Here is a 19,691-nt window from a genome sequence, read left to right on the forward strand (position 1 = left end):
CATGGCTCTATTCTGCTCTCCATGGCTCTGTTCTGCTCTCCATGGCTCTGTTCTGCTCTCCATGGCTCTGTTCTGCTCTCCATGGCTCTGTTCTGCTCTCCATGGCTCTGTTCTGCTCTCCATGGCTCTGTTCTGCTCTCCATGGCTCTGTTCTGCTCTCCATGGCTCTGTTCTGCTCTCCATGGCTCTGTTCTGCTCTCCATGGCTCTGTTCTGCTCTCCATGGCTCTGTTCTGCTCTCCATGGCTCTGTTCTGCTCTCCATGGCTCTTTCCTGCTCTCCATGGCTCTGTTTTGCTCTCCATGGCTCTGTTTTGCTCTCCATGGCTCTGTTTTGCTCTCCATGGCTCTGTTCTGCTCTGCCAGGCTCTCTTTGGCGCTGCTTGGCTCTCTTTGGCGCTGCTTGGCTCTCTTTGGCGCTGCTTGGCACTGCTTGGCTCTGTTTGGCGCTGCTTGGCTCTGTTTGAATCTAGCTCTGTACAGTACTGGTGGGGACAGGTCTGTCACTGTATAACAATGAGGTACAGTACTGGTGGGGACAGGTCTGTCACTGTATAACACTAGGGTACAGTACAGGTGGGGACAGGTCTGTCACTGTATAACACTGGGGTACAGTACTGGTGGGGACAGGCCTGTCACAATGTAACACTTGGGTACAGTACTGGTGGGGACAGGTTTGTCACTGTATAACACTAGGGTACAGTACTGGTGGGGACGGGTCTGTCACTGTATAACACTGGGGTACAGTACTGATGGGGATGGGTCTGTCACTTTATAACACTGGGGTACAGTACTGGTGGGGATGTGTCTCTCACTGTATAACACTGGGGTACAGCACTGGTGGGGACGTGTCTCTCACTGTATAACACTGGGGTACAGTACTGGTGGGGACAAGTCTCTCACTGTATAACACTGGTGTACGGTACTGGTGGGGACAAGTCTCTAACTGTATAACACTGGGGTACAGCACTGGTGGGGACGTGTCTGTCACTGTATAACACTGGGGTACATTACTGGTGAGGACAGGTCTGTCACTGTATAACATTGGGGTGCAGTACTGGTGGGGACAAGTCTCTCACTGTATAACGCTGAGGTACAGTACTGGTGGGGACAGGTCTGTCGCTGTATAACACTGGGGTACAGTACTGGTGGGGACAGGTATGTCACCGTATAACACAGGGGTACAGTACTGGTGGGGACAGGTCTGTCACTGTATACCACTGGGGTACAGTACTGGTGGGTACGGGTCTGTCATTGTATAACACTAGGGTACAGTACTGGTGGGGACAGGTCTGTCACTTTATAACACTGGGTTACATTACTGGTGGGGCAGGTCTGTCACTGTTTAACACTGGGGTACAATACTGGTGGGGCAGGTCTGTCACTGTATAACACGGGTACAGTACTGGTGGAGAAGGTCTGTCACTGTATAACACTGGGGTACAGTACTGGTGGGGACAGGTCTGTCACTGTATAACACTGGGGTACAGTACTGGTGGGGAAAGGTCTGTCACTGTTTACCACTGGGGTACAGTACTGGTGGGGACAGGTCTGTCACTGTATGACACTAGGGTACAGTACTGGTGGGAACAGGTCTGTCACTGTATACCACTGTGTTACAGTACTGGTGGGGCAGGTGTGTCACTGTATAACACTGGGGTACAGTACTGGTGAGGACAGGTCTGTCACTGTATAACATTGGGGTACAGTACTGGTGGAGACAGGTCTGTCACTGTATAACATTGGGGTACATTGCTGGTGGGGATAGGACTGTCACTGTATCACACTGGGGTACAGTACTGGTGGGGACAGGTCTGTCACTGTATCACACTGGGGTACAGTACTGGTCGGGCAGGTCTGTCACTGTATAACACTGGGGTACAGTTCTGGAGGGGACAGGCCTGTCACTGTATAACACTGGGGTACAGTACTGGTGTGGACAGGCCTGTCACTGTATAACACTGGGGTACAGTTCTGGAGGGGACAGGCCTGTCACTGTATAACACTAGGGTACAGTACTGGAGGGGACAGGTCTGTCACTGTATAAGACTGGGGTCCTGTACTGGTGGGGACAGGCCTGTCACTGTATAACACTGGGGTACAGTACTGGTGGGGGCAGGTTTGTCGCTGTTTAGCACTGGGGACAGGTCTGTCACTGTATAGCACTGGGGACAGGTCTGTCACTGTATAATATTGGGGTACAGTACTGAATGGGACAGGTCTGTCACTGTTTAACACTAGGGTACAGTACTGGCGGTGACAGGTATGTCACCGTATTACTCTGGCGTACTACTCTTTATGGCTCTGTTTTGCCCTGTTTGGCTCTGTTTTGCCCTGTTTGGCTCTGTTTTGCCCTGTTTTGCCCTGTTTTGCCCTGTTTTGCCCTGTTTTGCCCTGTTTTGCCCTGTTTGGCTCTGTTTGGCTCTGTTTGGCTCTGTTTGGCTCTGTTTGGCCCTGTTTGGCTCTGTTTTCCTCTCTTTTGTTCTGCTTGGTTCTGTTTGGTTTTGTTTGGCTCTTTTTTGTCTCTTTTTGACTCTGTTCTGCTCTCTATGACTCTGTTTGGCTCTTCCAATCTCCGTCTGGCGCTGTGTCTAGCTCCCTATGGCTCCCTATGAATCCGTTTGGCTCCCTATGGCTCCCTATGAATCCATTTGGCTCCCTATGGCTCCCTATGAATCTCTTTGCCTCTGCTTGGCTCTGTCTGGCTCTGTCTGGCTATGCTTGGTGCTTGGATTTGTCCGCCTCAGTCTGCCTTTGTTTACCTCTGTTCTCTCTATTGCTCTGTTCTTCTCTCTATGCCTCTGTTCTTCTCTCTATGGCTCTGTTCGGCTCTCTATTGCTCTGTTCGGCTCTCTATGGCTCTGTTCGGCTCTCTATGGCTCTGTTCGGCTCTCTATGGCTCTCTTCGGCTCTCTATGGCTCTGTTCGGCTCTCTATGGCTCTGTTCGGCTCTCTATGGCTCTGTTCGGCTCTCTATGGCTCTGTTCGGCTCTCTATGGCTCTGTTCGGCTCTCTATGGCTCTGTTTGGCTCTCTATGGCTCTGTTCGGCTCTCTATGGCTCTGTTCGGCTCTCTACGGCTCTGTTCGGCTCTCTACGGTTCTGTTCGGCTCTCTACGGTTCTGTTCGGCTCTCTACGGATCTGTTCGGCTCTCTACGGCTCTGTTCGGCTCTCTACGGCTCTGTTCGGCTCTCTACGGCTCTGTTCGGCTCTCTACGGCTCTGTTCGGATCTCTACGGCTCTGTTCGGCTCTCTACGGCTCTGTTCGGCTCTCTACGGCTCTGTTTGGCTCTCTACGGCTCTGTTTGGCTCTCTACGGCTCTGTTCGGCTCTCTACGGCTCTGTTCGGCTCTCTACGGCTCTGCTCGACTCTGTTTGGCGCTGCTTAGCCCTGTTTCAATCTGGCTCTGTACAGTACTGGAGGGGACAGGTCTCTCACTGCATAACACTAGGGTACAGTACTGGCGGGGACAGGTCTGTCACTGTATAACACTGGGGTACATTAATGGTGGAGACGGGTCTGTCTCTGTATACCACTGGGGTACAGTACTGGTGGGGACGGCTCTGTCCCTGTATAACACTGGAGTACAGTAATGGTGGGGACTGGTCTGTCACTGTATACCACTGGGGTACAGTACTGGTGGGGACGGGTCTGTCCCTGTATAACACTGGGGTACAGTAATGGTGGGGACAGATCTGTCACTGTATAACCTCGGGGTTATAGTATTGGTGGGGACGGGTCTGTCACTGTATAACACACGAGTACAGTACTGGTGGGGACGGGTCTGTCACTGTATAACACTGGGGTACAGTACTGGGGGGGACAGGTCTGTCACTGTATAACACTGGGGTACAGTATTGGTGGGACAGGTCTGTCACTGTATAACACTGGGGTATAGTACTGGTGAGGACGGGTCTGTCACTGTATAACACTGGGGTACAGTACTGGTGGGGGACAGGTCTGTCACTGTATAACACTGGGGTACATTACTGGTGTAGACAGGTCTGCCACTGTATAACACTGGGGCACAGTACTGGTGGGGTCAGGTCTGGCATTGTGTAATACTGGGGTACAGTAATGGTCGGGACAGGTCTGTCACTGTATAGCACTGGGGCACAGTACTGGTGGGGTCAGGTCTGGCATTGTGTAATACTGGGGTACAGTAATGGTCGGACAGGTCTGTCACTTTATAACACTGGGGTACAGTGCTGCTGGGGACATGTCTGTCTGTATAACACTGGGGTACAGTACTCGTGGGGACTGGTCTTGACACTGTATACACTAGGGTACATTACTGGTGGGCACAGGTCTGTCACTGTATAACACTGGGGTGCAGTACTGGTGGGGACAGGTATGTCACCGTATAACACTGGGGTTCAGTACTGGTGGGGACAGTCTGTCACTGTATACCACTGGGGTGCAGTACTGGTGGGGACAGGTATGTCACCGTATAACACTGGGGTACAGTACTGGTGGGGACAGGTCTGTCACTGTATATCACTGGGGTACAGTACTGGTGGGTACGGGTCTGTCACTGTATAACACTAGGGTACAGTACTGGTGGGGACAGGTCTGTCACTGTATAACACTAGGGTACAGTACTGGTGGGGTCAGGTCTGGCATTGTGTAATACTGGGGTACAGTAATGGTCGGACAGGTCTGTCACTTTATAACACTGGGGTACAGTGCTGCTGGGGACATGTCTGTCTGTATAACACTGGGGTACAGTACTCGTGGGGACTGGTCTTGACACTGTATACACTAGGGTACATTACTGGTGGGCACAGGTCTGTCACTGTATAACACTGGGGTGCAGTACTGGTGGGGACAGGTATGTCACCGTATAACACTGGGGTTCAGTACTGGTGGGGACAGTCTGTCACTGTATACCACTGGGGTGCAGTACTGGTGGGGACAGGTATGTCACCGTATAACACTGGGGTACAGTACTGGTGGGGACAGGTCTGTCACTGTATATCACTGGGGTACAGTACTGGTGGGTACGGGTCTGTCACTGTATAACACTAGGGTACAGTACTGGTGGGGACAGGTCTGTCACTTTATAACACTGGGGTACAATACTGGTGGGGCAGGTCTGTCACTGTATAACACTGGGGTACAGTACTGGTGGAGAAGGTCTGTCACTGTATAACACTGGAGTACAGTGCTGGAGGGGACAGGTCTGTCACTGTATAACACTGGGGTACAGTACTGGTGAGGACAGGTCTGTCACTGTATAACAATAGGGTATAGTACTGGTGGGGACAGGTCTGTCACTGTATAACACTGGGGTACAGTACTGGAGGGGACAGGTCTGTCACGGTATAACACTGGGGTACAGTACTGGTGGGGACAGGTCTGTCACTGTATAACACTAGGGTACACTACTGGTGGGGACAGGTCTGTCACTGTATAACACTAGGGTACATTACTGTTGGGGACAGGTCTGTCGCTGTATAACACTGGGGTACAGTACTGGTGGGGACGGGTCTGTCGCTGTATAACACTGGGTTACATTACTGGTGGGGACAGGTCTGTCTCTGTATAACACTGGGTTACATTACTGGTGGGGTAGGTCTGTCACTGTATAACACTGGGGTACAATACTGGTGGGGACAGGTCTGGTATTGTATAACACTGGGGTACAGGACTGGTGGGGACAGGTGTGTCAATGTATAACACTGGGGTGCAGGACTGGTGGGGACAGGTGTGTCAATGTATAACACTGGGGTACAGTACTGGTGGGGACAGGTGTGTCAATGTATAACAGTAGGGTACATTAGTGGTGTGGACAGGTCTGTCACTGTATATCACTAGGCTGCAGTAATGGTGGGGGCAGGTCTGTCACTGTATAACGCTGGGGTATACTGCTAGCGGGGACAGGTCTGTAACTGTATAACACTGAGGTGGGGACAGGTCTGTCGCTGTATAACACTGGGGCACGTTACTGGTGGGGACAGCTCTCACTGTATAACTTTGGAGTACAGTACTGGTGGGGACAGGTCTGTCACTGTATAACACTGGGGTACAGTACTGGTAGCGACAGGTGTGTCACTGTATAACACTCGGGTACAGCACTGGTGGGTACAGGTCTGTCACTGTATAACACTGGGGTATATTGCTGGTTGGTCCCGGTCTGTAACTGTATAACACTAAGGTACGTTACTGGTGGGGACAGGTCTGTCACTGTATAACACTGGGGCACAGTACTGGTGGGGACAGGTCTGGCATTGTATAGCACTGGGGTACAGTAATGGTTGGACAGGTCTGTCACTGAATAACACTGGGGTACAGTGCTGCTGGGGACATGTCTGTCTGTATAACACTGGGGTACAGTACTCGTGGGGACTGGTCTGTCACTGTATGCACTAGGGTACATTACTGGTGGGCACAGGTCTGTCACTGTATAACACTGGGGTGCAGTACTGGTGGGGACAGGTATGTCACCGTATAACACTGGGGTACAGTACTGGTGGGGACAGGTCTGTCACTGTATACCACTGGGGTACAGTACTGGTGGGTACGGGACTGTCACTGTATAACACTGGGGTACAGTACTGGTGGGGACAGGTCTGTCACTGTATAACACTGGGGTACATTACTGGTGGGCACAGGTCTGTCACTGTATAACACTGGGTAACAGTACTGGTGGGGACAGATCTGTCACAGTATAACACTAGGGTACAGTACTGGTGGGGACAGGTCTGTCACTGTATAAAACTGGGGTACAGTACTGGTGGGGACAGGTCTGTCACTGTATAACACTGGGGTACAGTACTGGTCGAGAAGGTCTGTCACTGTATAACACTAGGGTACAGTACTGATGGGGACAGGTCTGTCACTGTATAACACTGAGGTTCCATTACTGGTGGGGACAGGTCTGTCACTGTATAACACTGGGGTCCAGTACTGGTGGGGCAGGTCTGTCACTGTATAACACTAGGGTACAGTACTGGTGGGGACAGGTCTGTCACTGTATAACCCTGGGGTACAGTACTAGTTGGGACAGGTCTGTCACTGTATAACACTGGGGTACAGTACTGGTCTGGCAGTTCTGTCACTGTATAACACTGGGGTACAGTACTGGTCGGGCAGTTCTGTCACTGTATAACACTGGGGTACAGTACTGGTGGGGACAGGTCTGTCACTGTATAACACTGGGGTACAGTACTGGTTGGGACAGGACAGTCACTGTATAACACTGGGGTACATTACTGTTGGGGACAGGTCTGTCGCTGTATAACACTGGGGTACAGTACTGGTGGGGACGGGTCTGTCGCTGTATAACACTGGGTTACATTACTGGTGGGGACAGGTCTGTCTCTGTATAACACTGGGTTACATTACTGGTGGGGTAGGTCTGTCACTGTATAACACTGGGGTACAGTACTGGTGAGGACAGGTCTGTCACTGTATAACAATAGGGTATAGTACTGGTGGGGACAGGTCTGTCACTGTATAACACTGGGGTACAGTACTGGAGGGGACAGGTCTGTCACGGTATAACACTGGGGTACAGTACTGGTGGGGACAGGTCTGTCACTGTATAACACTAGGGTACACTACTGGTGGGGACAGGTCTGTCACTGTATAACACTAGGGTACATTACTGTTGGGGACAGGTCTGTCGCTGTATAACACTGGGGTACAGTACTGGTGGGGACGGGTCTGTCGCTGTATAACACTGGGTTACATTACTGGTGGGGACAGGTCTGTCTCTGTATAACACTGGGTTACATTACTGGTGGGGTAGGTCTGTCACTGTATAACACTGGGGTACAGTACTGGTGGGGACGGGTCTGTCACTGTGTAACACTGGGGTACAATACTGGTGGGGACAGGTCTGGTATTGTATAACACTGGGGTACAGGACTGGTGGGGACAGGTGTGTCAATGTATAACACTGGGGTGCAGGACTGGTGGGGACAGGTGTGTCAATGTATAACACTGGGGTACAGTACTGGTGGGGACAGGTGTGTCAATGTATAACAGTAGGGTACATTAGTGGTGTGGACAGGTCTGTCACTGTATATCACTAGGCTGCAGTAATGGTGGGGGCAGGTCTGTCACTGTATAACGCTGGGGTATACTGCTAGCGGGGACAGGTCTGTAACTGTATAACACTGAGGTGGGGACAGGTCTGTCGCTGTATAACACTGGGGCACGTTACTGGTGGGGACAGCTCTCACTGTATAACTTTGGAGTACAGTACTGGTGGGGACAGGTCTGTCACTGTATAACACTGGGGTACAGTACTGGTAGCGACAGGTGTGTCACTGTATAACACTCGGGTACAGCACTGGTGGGTACAGGTCTGTCACTGTATAACACTGGGGTATATTGCTGGTTGGTCCCGGTCTGTAACTGTATAACACTAAGGTACGTTACTGGTGGGGACAGGTCTGTCACTGTATAACACTGGGGCACAGTACTGGTGGGGACAGGTCTGGCATTGTATAGCACTGGGGTACAGTAATGGTTGGACAGGTCTGTCACTGAATAACACTGGGGTACAGTGCTGCTGGGGACATGTCTGTCTGTATAACACTGGGGTACAGTACTCGTGGGGACTGGTCTGTCACTGTATGCACTAGGGTACATTACTGGTGGGCACAGGTCTGTCACTGTATAACACTGGGGTGCAGTACTGGTGGGGACAGGTATGTCACCGTATAACACTGGGGTACAGTACTGGTGGGGACAGGTCTGTCACTGTATACCACTGGGGTACAGTACTGGTGGGTACGGGCCTGTAACTGTATAACACTAGGTTACAGTACTGGTGGGGACAGGTCTGTCAGTTTATAACACTGGGGTACATTACTGGTGGGGCAGGTCTGTCACTGTTTAACACTGGGGTACAGTACTGGTGGGGCAGGTCTGTCACTGTATAACACTAGGGTACAGTACTGGTGGGGACAGGTCTGTCACTGTATAAAACTGGGGTACAGTACTGGTGGGGACAGGTCTGTCACTGTATAACACTGGGGTACAGTACTGGTCGAGAAGGTCTGTCACTGTATAACACTAGGGTACAGTACTGATGGGGACAGGTCTGTCACTGTATAACACTGAGGTTCCATTACTGGTGGGGACAGGTCTGTCACTGTATAACACTGGGGTCCAGTACTGGTGGGGCAGGTCTGTCACTGTATAACACTAGGGTACAGTACTGGTGGGGACAGGTCTGTCACTGTATAACCCTGGGGTACAGTACTAGTTGGGACAGGTCTGTCACTGTATAACACTGGGGTACAGTACTGGTGTGGACAGGTCTGTCACTGTATAACACTGGGGTACAGTACTGGTGGGGACAGGTCTGTCACTGTATAACACTGGGGTACAGTACTGGTGGGGACAGGTCTGTCACTGTATAACACTCGGGTACAGTACTGGTTGGGACAGGACAGTCACTGTATAACACTGGGGTACAGTACTGGTGGTGACAGGTCTGTCACTGTTTACCACTGGGGTACAGTACTGGTGGGGATGGGTCTGTCACTGTATGACACTAGGGTACAGTACTGGTGGGGACAGGTCTGTCACTGTATACCACTGGGTTACAGGACTGGTGGGGCAGGTCTGTCACTGTATAACACTAGGGTACAGTACTGGTGGGGACAGGTCTGTCACTGTATAACATTGGGGTACAGTACTGGTGAAGACAGGTCTGTCACTGTGTAACATTGGGGTACATTACTGGTGGGGATAGGACTGTCACTGTATCACACTGGGGTACAGTACTGGTGGGGACAGGTCTGTCACTGTATAACACTGGGGTACAGTTCTGGAGGGGACAGGCCTGTCACTGTATAACACTGGGGTACAGTACTGGTGGGGACGGGTCTGTCGCTGTATAACACTGGGTTACATTACTGGTGGGGACAGGTCTGTCTCTGTATAACACTGGGTTACATTACTGGTGGGGCAGGTCTGTCACTGTATAACACTGGGGTACAGTACTGGTGGGGACAGGCCTGTCACTGTATAACACTGGGGTCCAGTTCTGGAGGGCACAGGCCTGTCGCTGTATAACACTAAGGTACAGTACTGGTGGGGACAGGTATGTCACTGTATAACACTGGGGTACAGTACTGGTGGGGACAGGTATGTCACCGTATTACTCTGGCGTACTGCTCTTTATGGCTCTGTTTTGCCCTGTTTGGCTCTGTTTTGCCCTGTTTGGCTCTGTTTTGCCCTGTTTGGCTCTGTTTTGCCCTGTTTGGCTCTGTTTGGCCCTGTTTGGCTCTGTTTTCCTCTCTTTTGTTCTGCTTGGTTCTGTTTGGTTTTGTTTGGCTCTTTTTTGTCTCTTTTTGACTCTGTTCTGCTCTCTATGACTCTGTTTGGCTCTTCCAATCTCCGTCTGGCGCTGTGTCTAGCTCCCTATGGCTCCCTATGAATCCATTTGGCTCCCTATGGCTCCCTATGAATCCGTTTGGCTCCCTATGGCTCCCTATGAATCTCTTTGCCTCTGCTTGGCTCTGTCTGGCTCTGTCTGGCTATGCTTGGTGCTTGGATTTGTCCGCCTCAGTCTGCCTCTGTTTGCCTCTGTTCTCTCTATTGCTCTGTTCTTCTCTCTATGGCTCTGTTCTTCTCTCTATGGCTCTGTTCGGCTCTCTATTGCTCTGTTCGGCTCTCTATGGCTCTGTTCGGCTCTCTATGGCTCTGTTCGGCTCTCTATGGCTCTGTTCGGCTCTCTATGGCTCTGTTCGGCTCTCTATGGCTCTGTTCGACTCTGTTTGGCGCTGCTTGGCTCTGTTTCAATCTGGCTCTGTACAGTACTGGAGGGGCAGGTCTCTCACTGCATAACACTAGGGTACACTACTGGTGGGGACAGGTCTGTCACTGTATAACACTGGGGTACGTTAATGGTGGAGACAGGTCTGTCACTGTATACCACTGGGGCACAGTACAGGTTGGGACGGGTCTGTCTCTGTATAACACTGGAGTACAGTAATGGTGGGGACTGGTCTGTCACTGTATACCACTGGGGTACAGTACTGGTGTGGACGGGTCTGTCCCTGTATAACACTGGAGTACAGTAATGGTGGGGACAGGTCTGTCACTGTATAACCTGGGGGTTATAGTACTGGTGGGGACGGGTCTGTCACTGTATAACACACGAGTACAGTACTGGTGGGGACGGGTCTGTCACTGTATAACACTGGGGTATAGTGCTGGTTGGGCCCGGTCTGTAACTGTATAACACTAAGGTACGTTACTGGTGGGGACAGGTCTGTCACTGTATAACTCTAGGGTACAGTACTGGAGGGGACAGGTCTGTCACTGTATAACACTGGGGTACAGTAATGGAGGGGACAGGTCTGTCACTGTATAACACTGGGGTACAGTACTGGTGGGGACAGGTCTGTCATGGTATAACACGGGTACAGTACTGGTGGGGATAAGTCTCTCAATGTATAACACTGGGGCTCAGTACTGGTGGGGATAAGTCTCTCACTGTATAACACTGGGATACAGTACTGGTGGGGATAAGTCTCTCACTGTATAACACTGGGATACAGTACTGGTGGGGATAAGTCTCTCACTGTATAACACTGGGGTACAGTACTGGTGGGGACAAGTCTCTCACTGTATAACACTGGGGTACAGTACTGGTGGGGATAAGTCTCTCACTGTATAACACTGGGGTACAGTACCGGTGGGGACAAGTCTCTTACTGTATAACACTGGGGTACAGTACTGGTGGGGTCAAGTCTCTCACTGTATAACACTGGGGTCCAGTACTGGTGAGGACAGGACTGTCACTTTATAACACTGTGGCACAGTACTGGTGAGGACAGGTCTGTCACTGTATAACACCTGGGTACAGTACTGGTGGGGACAAGTCTGTCACTGAATAACGCTGTGGTACTGTATTGGTGGGGACATGTGTGTCACTGTATAACACTGGGGTACAGTACTTGGCGGGGACAGGTATGTCATGTATAACTCTGGCGTACTGCTCCTTATGGCTCTGTTTTGCCCTGTTTGGCTCTGTTTTGCCCTGTTTGGCTCCGTTTTGCCCTGTTTGGCTCCGTTTTGTCCTGTTTGGCTCCGTTTTGTCCTGTTTGGCTCCGTTTTGCCCTGTTGGGCTCCGTTTTGCCCTGTTGGGCTCCATTTTGCCCTGTTGGGCTCCGTTTTGCCCTGTTTGGCTCTGTTTTGCCCTGTTTGGCGCCGTTTTGCCCTGTTTTGCCCTGTTTAGCTCTGTTTTGCCCTGTTGGGCTCCGTTTTGCCCTGTTTGGCTCTGTTTTGCCCTGTTTGGCGCCGTTTTGCCCTGTTTTGCCCTGTTTAGCTCTGTTTTGCAACTGTTTGGCTCTGTTTTGCCCTGTTTTGCCCTGTTTAGCTCTGTTTTGCAACTGTTTTGCAACTGTTTGGCTCTGGCTCTGTTTTGCCCTGTTTTGCCCTGTTTTGCCCTGTTTTCTCCTGTTTTCTCCTGTTTTCTCCTGTTTTCTCCTGTTTTGCCCTGTTTTGCCCTGTTTTGCCCTGTTTTGCCCTGTTTTGCCCTGTTTTGCTCCGTTTTGCTCCGTTTTGCTCCATTTTGCTCCGTTTTGCTCCGTTTTGCTCCGTTTTGCCCTGCTTTGCCCCGTTTGGCTCTGTTTTGCCCTTTTTTGACCTGTTTTGCCCTGTTTGGCTCTGTTTTGCCCTGTTTGGCTCTGTTTTGCCCTGTTTGGCTCTGTTTTGCCCTGATTAGCTCTGTTTTGCCCTGTGTGGTTCTCTTTTGCCCTCTTTTGCCCTGTTTGGCCCTGTTTGGCTCCGTTTTGCCCTGTTTGGCTCTGTTTTGCCCTTTTATGTCCTTTTGTGCCCTGTTTGGCTCTGTTTGGCTCTGTTTGGCTCTGTTTGGCTCTGTTTGGCTCTGTTTGGCTCTGTTTTGCCCTGTTTTGCCCTGTTTTGCCCTGTTTTGCCCTGTTTTGCCCTATTTTGCCCTATTTTGCCCTGTTTGGCTCTGTTTGGCTCTGTTTGGCTCTGTTTGGCTCTGTTTGGCTCTGTTTGGCTCTGTTTGGCTCTGTTTGGCTCTGTTTGGCTCTGTTTGGCTCCGTTTGGTCTCTATGGCTCTGTTTGGCTCCCTATGGCTCTATGAATCTGTTTGGCTCTGCTTGGCTCTGTCTGGCTCTACTTGGTGCTTGGCTCTGTCCACCTCTGTTTGCCTCTGTTCTGCTCTCCATGGCTCTATTCTGCTCTCCATGGCTCTGTTCTGCTCTCCATGGCTCTGTTCTGCTCTCCATGGCTCTGTTCTGCTCTCCATGGCTCTGTTCTGCTCTCCATGGCTCTGTTCTGCTCTCCATGGCTCTGTTCTGCTCTCCATGGCTCTGTTCTGCTCTCCATGGCTCTGTTCTGCTCTCCATGGCTCTGTTCTGCTCTCCATGGCTCTGTTCTGCTCTCCATGGCTCTGTTCTGCTCTCCATGGCTCTGTTCTGCTCTCCATGGCTCTTTCCTGCTCTCCATGGCTCTGTTTTGCTCTCCATGGCTCTGTTTTGCTCTCCATGGCTCTGTTTTGCTCTCCATGGCTCTGTTCTGCTCTGCCAGGCTCTCTTTGGCGCTGCTTGGCTCTCTTTGGCGCTGCTTGGCTCTCTTTGGCGCTGCTTGGCACTGCTTGGCTCTGTTTGGCGCTGCTTGGCTCTGTTTGAATCTAGCTCTGTACAGTACTGGTGGGGACAGGTCTGTCACTGTATAACAATGAGGTACAGTACTGGTGGGGACAGGTCTGTCACTGTATAACACTAGGGTACAGTACTGGTGGGGACAGGTCTGTCACTGTGTAACACTGGGGTACAGTACAGGTGGGGACAGGTCTGTCACTGTATAACACTGGGGTACAGTACTGGTGGGGACAGGCCTGTCACAATGTAACACTTGGGTACAGTACTGGTGGGGACAGGTTTGTCACTGTATAACACTAGGGTACAGTACTGGTGGGGACGGGTCTGTCACTTTATAACACTGGGGTACAGTACTGGTGGGGATGTGTCTCTCACTGTATAACACTGGGGTACAGCACTGGTGGGGACGTGTCTCTCACTGTATAACACTGGGGTACAGTACTGGTGGGGACAAGTCTCTCACTGTATAACACTGGTGTACGGTACTGGTGGGGACAAGTCTCTAACTGTATAACACTGGGGTACAGCACTGGTGGGGACGTGTCTGTCACTGTATAACACTGGGGTACATTACTGGTGAGGACAGGTCTGTCACTGTATAACATTGGGGTGCAGTACTGGTGGGGACAAGTCTCTCACTGTATAACGCTGAGGTACAGTACTGGTGGGGACAGGTCTGTCGCTGTATAACACTGGGGTACAGTACTGGTGGGGACAAGTCTCTCACTGTATAACATTGGGGTACAGTACTGGTGGGGACAAGTCTCTCACTGTATAACACTGGGGTACAGTACTGGTGGGGACAAGTCTCTCACTGTATAACACTGGGGTACAGTACTGGTGGGGACAAGTCTCTCACTGTATAACATTGGGGTACAGTACTGGTGGGGACAAGTCTCTCACTGTATAACACTGGGGTACAGTACTGGTGGGGATAAGTCTCTCACTGTATAACACTGGGGTACAGTACTGGTGGGGACAAGTCTCTTACTGTATAACACTGGGGTACAGTACTTGTGGGGACAAGTCTCTCACTGTATAACACTGGGGTACAGTACTGGTTGGGACAAGTCTCTCACTGTATAACACTGAGGTACAGTACTGGTGGGGACAAGTCTCTCACTTTGTAACACTAGGGCACAATGTGCTGTCAAAGGAGCCTTGATGAGTTTCTTCCGTGCATCTGAATACTTTGTTACAAGAGTTGCTGACTCAACTACTTTCTTTCCAGCAGTGAATTCCAGACTCCCATCACCCTCTGGGTCAATAGCTTTCTCCCCTCTTACCTTCTTTCTCTTACCTTTAATCTATACTTCCTGGTTATTTACACCTCTACTAATGGAAACAAGTGCCTTCTTGTCCACTCTATCTATGCCCTTCATAATCTCATACACCTCTACCTGGTCCCCTCTCAACCTTCGCTGCTCCAAGGAAAACTACCCCAGCCTATCCAACCTTTCCTCCTAGCTCAAACCCTCCAGCCCAGGCAGCATCCTGGTAAATCTCCTCTACACCCTCTCCAGTGCAATCCTTCATATAATGTGGTGACCAGAACTGCACACAGTACTCCAGTTGTAGCCTAACCAGCGTTTTATACAGTTCCAGCATAACCTCCCTGCTCTTGTATTCTATGCTTTGGCTAATAAAGGCAAGTATCCCATATGCCTTCTTAACCACCTTATTGACCTGCCCTGCTACCTTCAGGGATCTGTGGAAATGCACACCAAGGTCCCTCTGATCTTCCATACTTTCCAGGGTCCTACCATTCGGAGTGTAATTCCTTGCCTTGTCAGCCCTCCCCAAGTGCATTACCTCACAGGTGCTCTACCCACCTGACCAGTCCATTAATATCCTCCTGCAGTTTACAGCTATCCGCCTCACTATTTACCGCCCTACCAATTTTCGTGTCATCCGTGATCTCCTTGATCATACCCCCTACATTTAAGTCCAAATTGTTTATGTACACCATAAACAGCAAGGGCTCCAGCACACAACTCCACTGGAAACAGGCTCCCAGTCACAGAAACATCTCTCTACCATCACCCTCTGCTTCCTGCCTCTCAGCCAATTTTGGACCCAATGTGCCACTTTGCCTTGGAACACATGGGCTCTTACTTTCTTGGCCAGTCTGCCATGAGGGACCTTAGCAAAAGCCTTGCTAAAGTCCATGTACATCACATGAAATGCAATACCCTCACCAACACTCCTGCTTACCTCCTCAAAAAAGTCGATCAAATTTGTTAAACATGACCTTCCCTTAACAAGTCCATGCTAACTATCCCTGATTAATCTGTGCCTTTCCAAGCACAGATATATTCGGTCCCTCAGAATTCTTTCTAGTAACTTCCCCACCACTGAGGTTCGACTGACTGACCTGTAATTTCCTCCCTTTTTTAACAATGGGATAACGTTAGCAGTCCTCCAATCCTCTGGCACCTCACTTGTGGCCAGAGAGGCTTTGAAAGTTATTTCCAGGGCCCCTGATATCTCTTCCCTTGCCTCCCTCCACAGCCTGGGATTCATCTCTTCCTGGCCTGTGGATTTATCCACTTTTAAGGCCACTAAACCCGCTAGTACCTCCTTTCTCTCTATGTTAATTTCCTCTAATATTTCACAGTCCTCCACCCTGATGTCTATATTTGCGTCGTCCTTTTCCATTGTGAAGACCGATGCAAAGTATTCATTGAGGACTGTACCCACCTATTCTGGGTCCACACACGCATTCCCTCTATGGTCCCTAATTGGCCCTACTCTTTCCCTAGTTATTCTCTTGCTCTTTGTATATTTAAAAAAACCCTTTGAGTTTTCCTTTATACTACCCACCAATGCTTTTTCATGCACTCTTAGCTTTCCTAATTTCCTTTTTAAGTTTCCCTCTGCATTTTTTATACTTCTCTAGTGACTCTGCCATATTAAGCCCTCGATACCTGCCTTAAGCTTCTCTTTTTCTCTTAGACCTAACCTTTCTGTCTCTTGACAATCAGGATTCTCCGGACTTGGTACCCCCTTTGTCTTTATGGGAACATATTTTCCCTGTAGTCTCGCGATTTCCTCCTTGAAGGCCTCCCACTGTTCTGACACAGTTTTATCTGCAAGTAGCTGCTCCAAGTCCACTTGGGCCAAATCATATTTCACCTGAGTAAAATTAGCCTTTCCCCAGTTTAGAACTTTTATTCCCGGCCCAACCTTATCCCTTTGCATAACTATCCTAAATCTAACTGAGTTATGGTCACTATCTCCAAAATGCTCCCCTACTGATATGCCAGGGCTCATTTCCGAATATTAAGCCACAATATTTACATGGCTAGTCCAGCTCAGTTTCTGGTCATTGGTAACCCCCAGGATGTTGATAGTGGGGGAAACGACGATGATAATGCCATTGAATATCAAGGAGAGATGGTTAGATTCCCTCTTGTTGAGGTTGGTCATTGCATGGTGCAAGTGTGATGTGACTGTTGATTGCCAGTTATCAGCCCAAGCCTGGATGTTGTCCAGGTCTTGCTGTATATTGGCACAAACTGCTTCAGTATCTGAGGAGTCATGAATGGTGCTGAACATTGTGCAATCATCAGTGAACATCCCCACTTCTGACCTTATGATGGAAGGAAGGTCATTGATGAAGCAGCTGAAAATATTTGAGCCTAGCACACTACCCTGAGGAACTCCTGCAGTGATGCCCTGGGACTGGATTGATTGATCTCCAACAACCACAACTATCTTCCTTTGTGCTAGGTATGACTCCAGCCAATGGAGAGTTCTCCCCCCGATTCCCATTGACTCCAGCTTTGCTCGGGCTTCTTGATGCCACACTCGGTCAAATGCTGCCTTGATGTCAAGGGCAGTCACTCTCACCTCACCCCGGGAGCTCAGCTCTTTTGTCCATGTTTGGACCAAGGCTGTAATGAGGTCAGGAGCTGAGTGACCCTGGTGGAACCTAAACTGAGCATCAGTGAGCAGGTTATTGCCGAGTACATGCTACTTGATAGCACTGTCGATGACACCTTCCATCACTTTGCTGATGATTGATGATAGACTGATGGGGCAGTAATTGGTCACGTTGGATTTTTCCTGCTTTTGGTGGACAGGACACACCTGGGCAAGTTTCCACATAGCCGGGTAGATGCCAGCGTTGTAGCTGTACTGGAACAGCTTGGCTCGGGGTGCAGCTAGTTCTCGTGTACAAGTCTTCAGTACTATTGCCGGAATATTGTCAGGGCCCATTGCCTTTGCAGCATTCAGTGCCTTCAGCTGTTTCTTGATATCATGTTGAATGACTCGAATTGGCTGAAGACTGGCATCTGTGATGCTGGGGACCTCCGGAGGAGGCCGAGATGGATCATCCACTTGGCACTTCCGGCTGAAGATGGCTACAGCTGTCACTGATCCTGGGGTACGCACTCTCTCAGTTGCCTATGTTACTGTGGGATATGTGGGTATTAATTACAACATGTCTGACATTCAGGATTGAAGCCTGATGGGTGAAGGGTGGTTTATTTTGCTGTACTGAAGCAGTGTGAATAGTATGATGTCTGGTACAAAGACTGAAAATGTTGAAAATATTCAGCAGCTCAGGCAGCATCTGTGGAGGAAGTAGATGACAATGTTTTTGATATTGAGCCTCAAAATTGGGAAGTTTTAAATTTATTCGCACGCAAGTGATTATTTCTAGTCAGTTGCCCAGTTCTGGATGGTTAAGACACTCTCCAGTACCTGTCAGCTGAGCTCAGGTAACTCGGAGTGCAATTATTGATCGCACCTTCTTCCCTACAGATAAAGCCACTAATCCTGCAAATCGACAAGAGGATTGGGAGTACATCATCGGCTTCTGTGACCAGGTCAACAAGGAGCTGGAAGGGTGTGTATACCAAATTTTCAGTCTTGTACCCTATTTGTTAACAAGATTTTTGCAGGTTAAAAATGATTTGCCACCCTCTAGATTACAGGAGTGACTTAAACTCATGAAAGAACAAAGAAATCTCACGATGTGCAGTCTTGGCAAGAATCAGCTACAGGAATCTATTCACAGGAGCATGTTGCTGCTCTGTTTCTGAGAGAAATATTTGCCTTTACTGGAAGGACTGGTCTGTGCAGTGTAGCTGATGGTCAGTGCTGGTCAGTGCTGGTGATGGCGAATACAATGTAGCAGGTTTGTCTGTCCATTACCCAAATACTGACACTTAAACAGGTCAGCACCCCCCTACTGTTAATGTGCATTAGATAGTTGTTGGAAGGAGTGGGAAACGTGGCCCTGTTCCATCTGACCTGTTAAGACCAGCAGTGTACAGGTACTGAGCAATGTTCCTCCATTGCACTGTCTTGAGATCCCAGCATCAAATTAAATCCACCATTGCAGCCACCAATGCAGAGGGTGGGTATGTGCCCCCTCCACCCCCCCGCCTGTCCTAGGGCCGACCTCCCCCATCCCCCAAAGTCCTGCCCACCAGTCCCGTCCCAGAGCTGAAATCCCGCCCCCCCCAACCCCGGCCTGTCTCAGGTGGCAAAGGAGGAATCTCGGTGTATGTTGCAGGAGAGAGGGATCTCCCTGTCTGCCTGTCTCGGGGACGCACTCTATCTGACCCTGACTGGACATGTGCCTTGTGTTGGGGATAGATTTCCAGTATCGTCTCTGGGATGGACTCTCCTTGACTCCGGGGAAGAGTCATGCCCACAATCTAATAGTGAAAAGGTGGCAGTTTTGTGTTGTTTCAGCCTTTCATTTCTTTTCCCAGACCACAGATTGCTGTCAGGCTGCTGGCTCATAAAATCCAGTCTCCTCAGGAGTGGGAGGCGGTGCAAACCCTTACAGTGAGTATCGGATTCTACACCCAGTCTGCACTTCAATGTTCTGTAATGTTTTCACATTGCGTGTGAGTGAAGGAACAGGGTACTCACTGCTGGGAGCACACTCTCAGTACACTGCTATAATGTAGAGTCTGCGCCACAATTCAGGCCCCCAACCAAAAGGAATGAAAATGGCAGGCCTCAGTTTCACTGGACTTCCAGCAGGTCCAATTGCACTGCCATGCCAGAAGTGAATAGAGAAAACAGCCACAGCACCCTTGTTTGAGGGAGTACTCTGCTGTGGCTGGAT

At 50.1% G+C, this 19,691-nt stretch overlaps 1 protein-coding gene across 3 annotated transcripts in view; it reads left to right on the forward strand.

Moving 5' to 3' along the window:
• Positions 1-19,691, forward strand: part of gga3b (golgi associated, gamma adaptin ear containing, ARF binding protein 3b) — a 155,657-nt gene that overhangs the window by 83,055 nt on the left and 52,911 nt on the right. For 2 of the 3 annotated variants that reach the window (XM_041217291.1, XM_041217292.1), the window contains one exon: positions 18,371-18,455. Coding sequence is in view for 1 of the 3 variants with exons in the window: in XM_041217290.1 (XP_041073224.1) it covers positions 18,371-18,455; positions 19,330-19,405 (161 nt within the window). In the remaining 2 variants the exon portion in view is untranslated. Of the gene's footprint in view, positions 1-18,370; positions 18,456-19,329; positions 19,406-19,691 lie in introns of those variants that run through there. The other variant, XM_041217290.1, reaches the window with a different exon arrangement.

Source organism: Carcharodon carcharias, chromosome 22 (genome assembly GCF_017639515.1).
Source record: "Carcharodon carcharias isolate sCarCar2 chromosome 22, sCarCar2.pri, whole genome shotgun sequence".
Lineage (NCBI taxonomy): Eukaryota > Metazoa > Chordata > Chondrichthyes > Lamniformes > Lamnidae > Carcharodon > Carcharodon carcharias.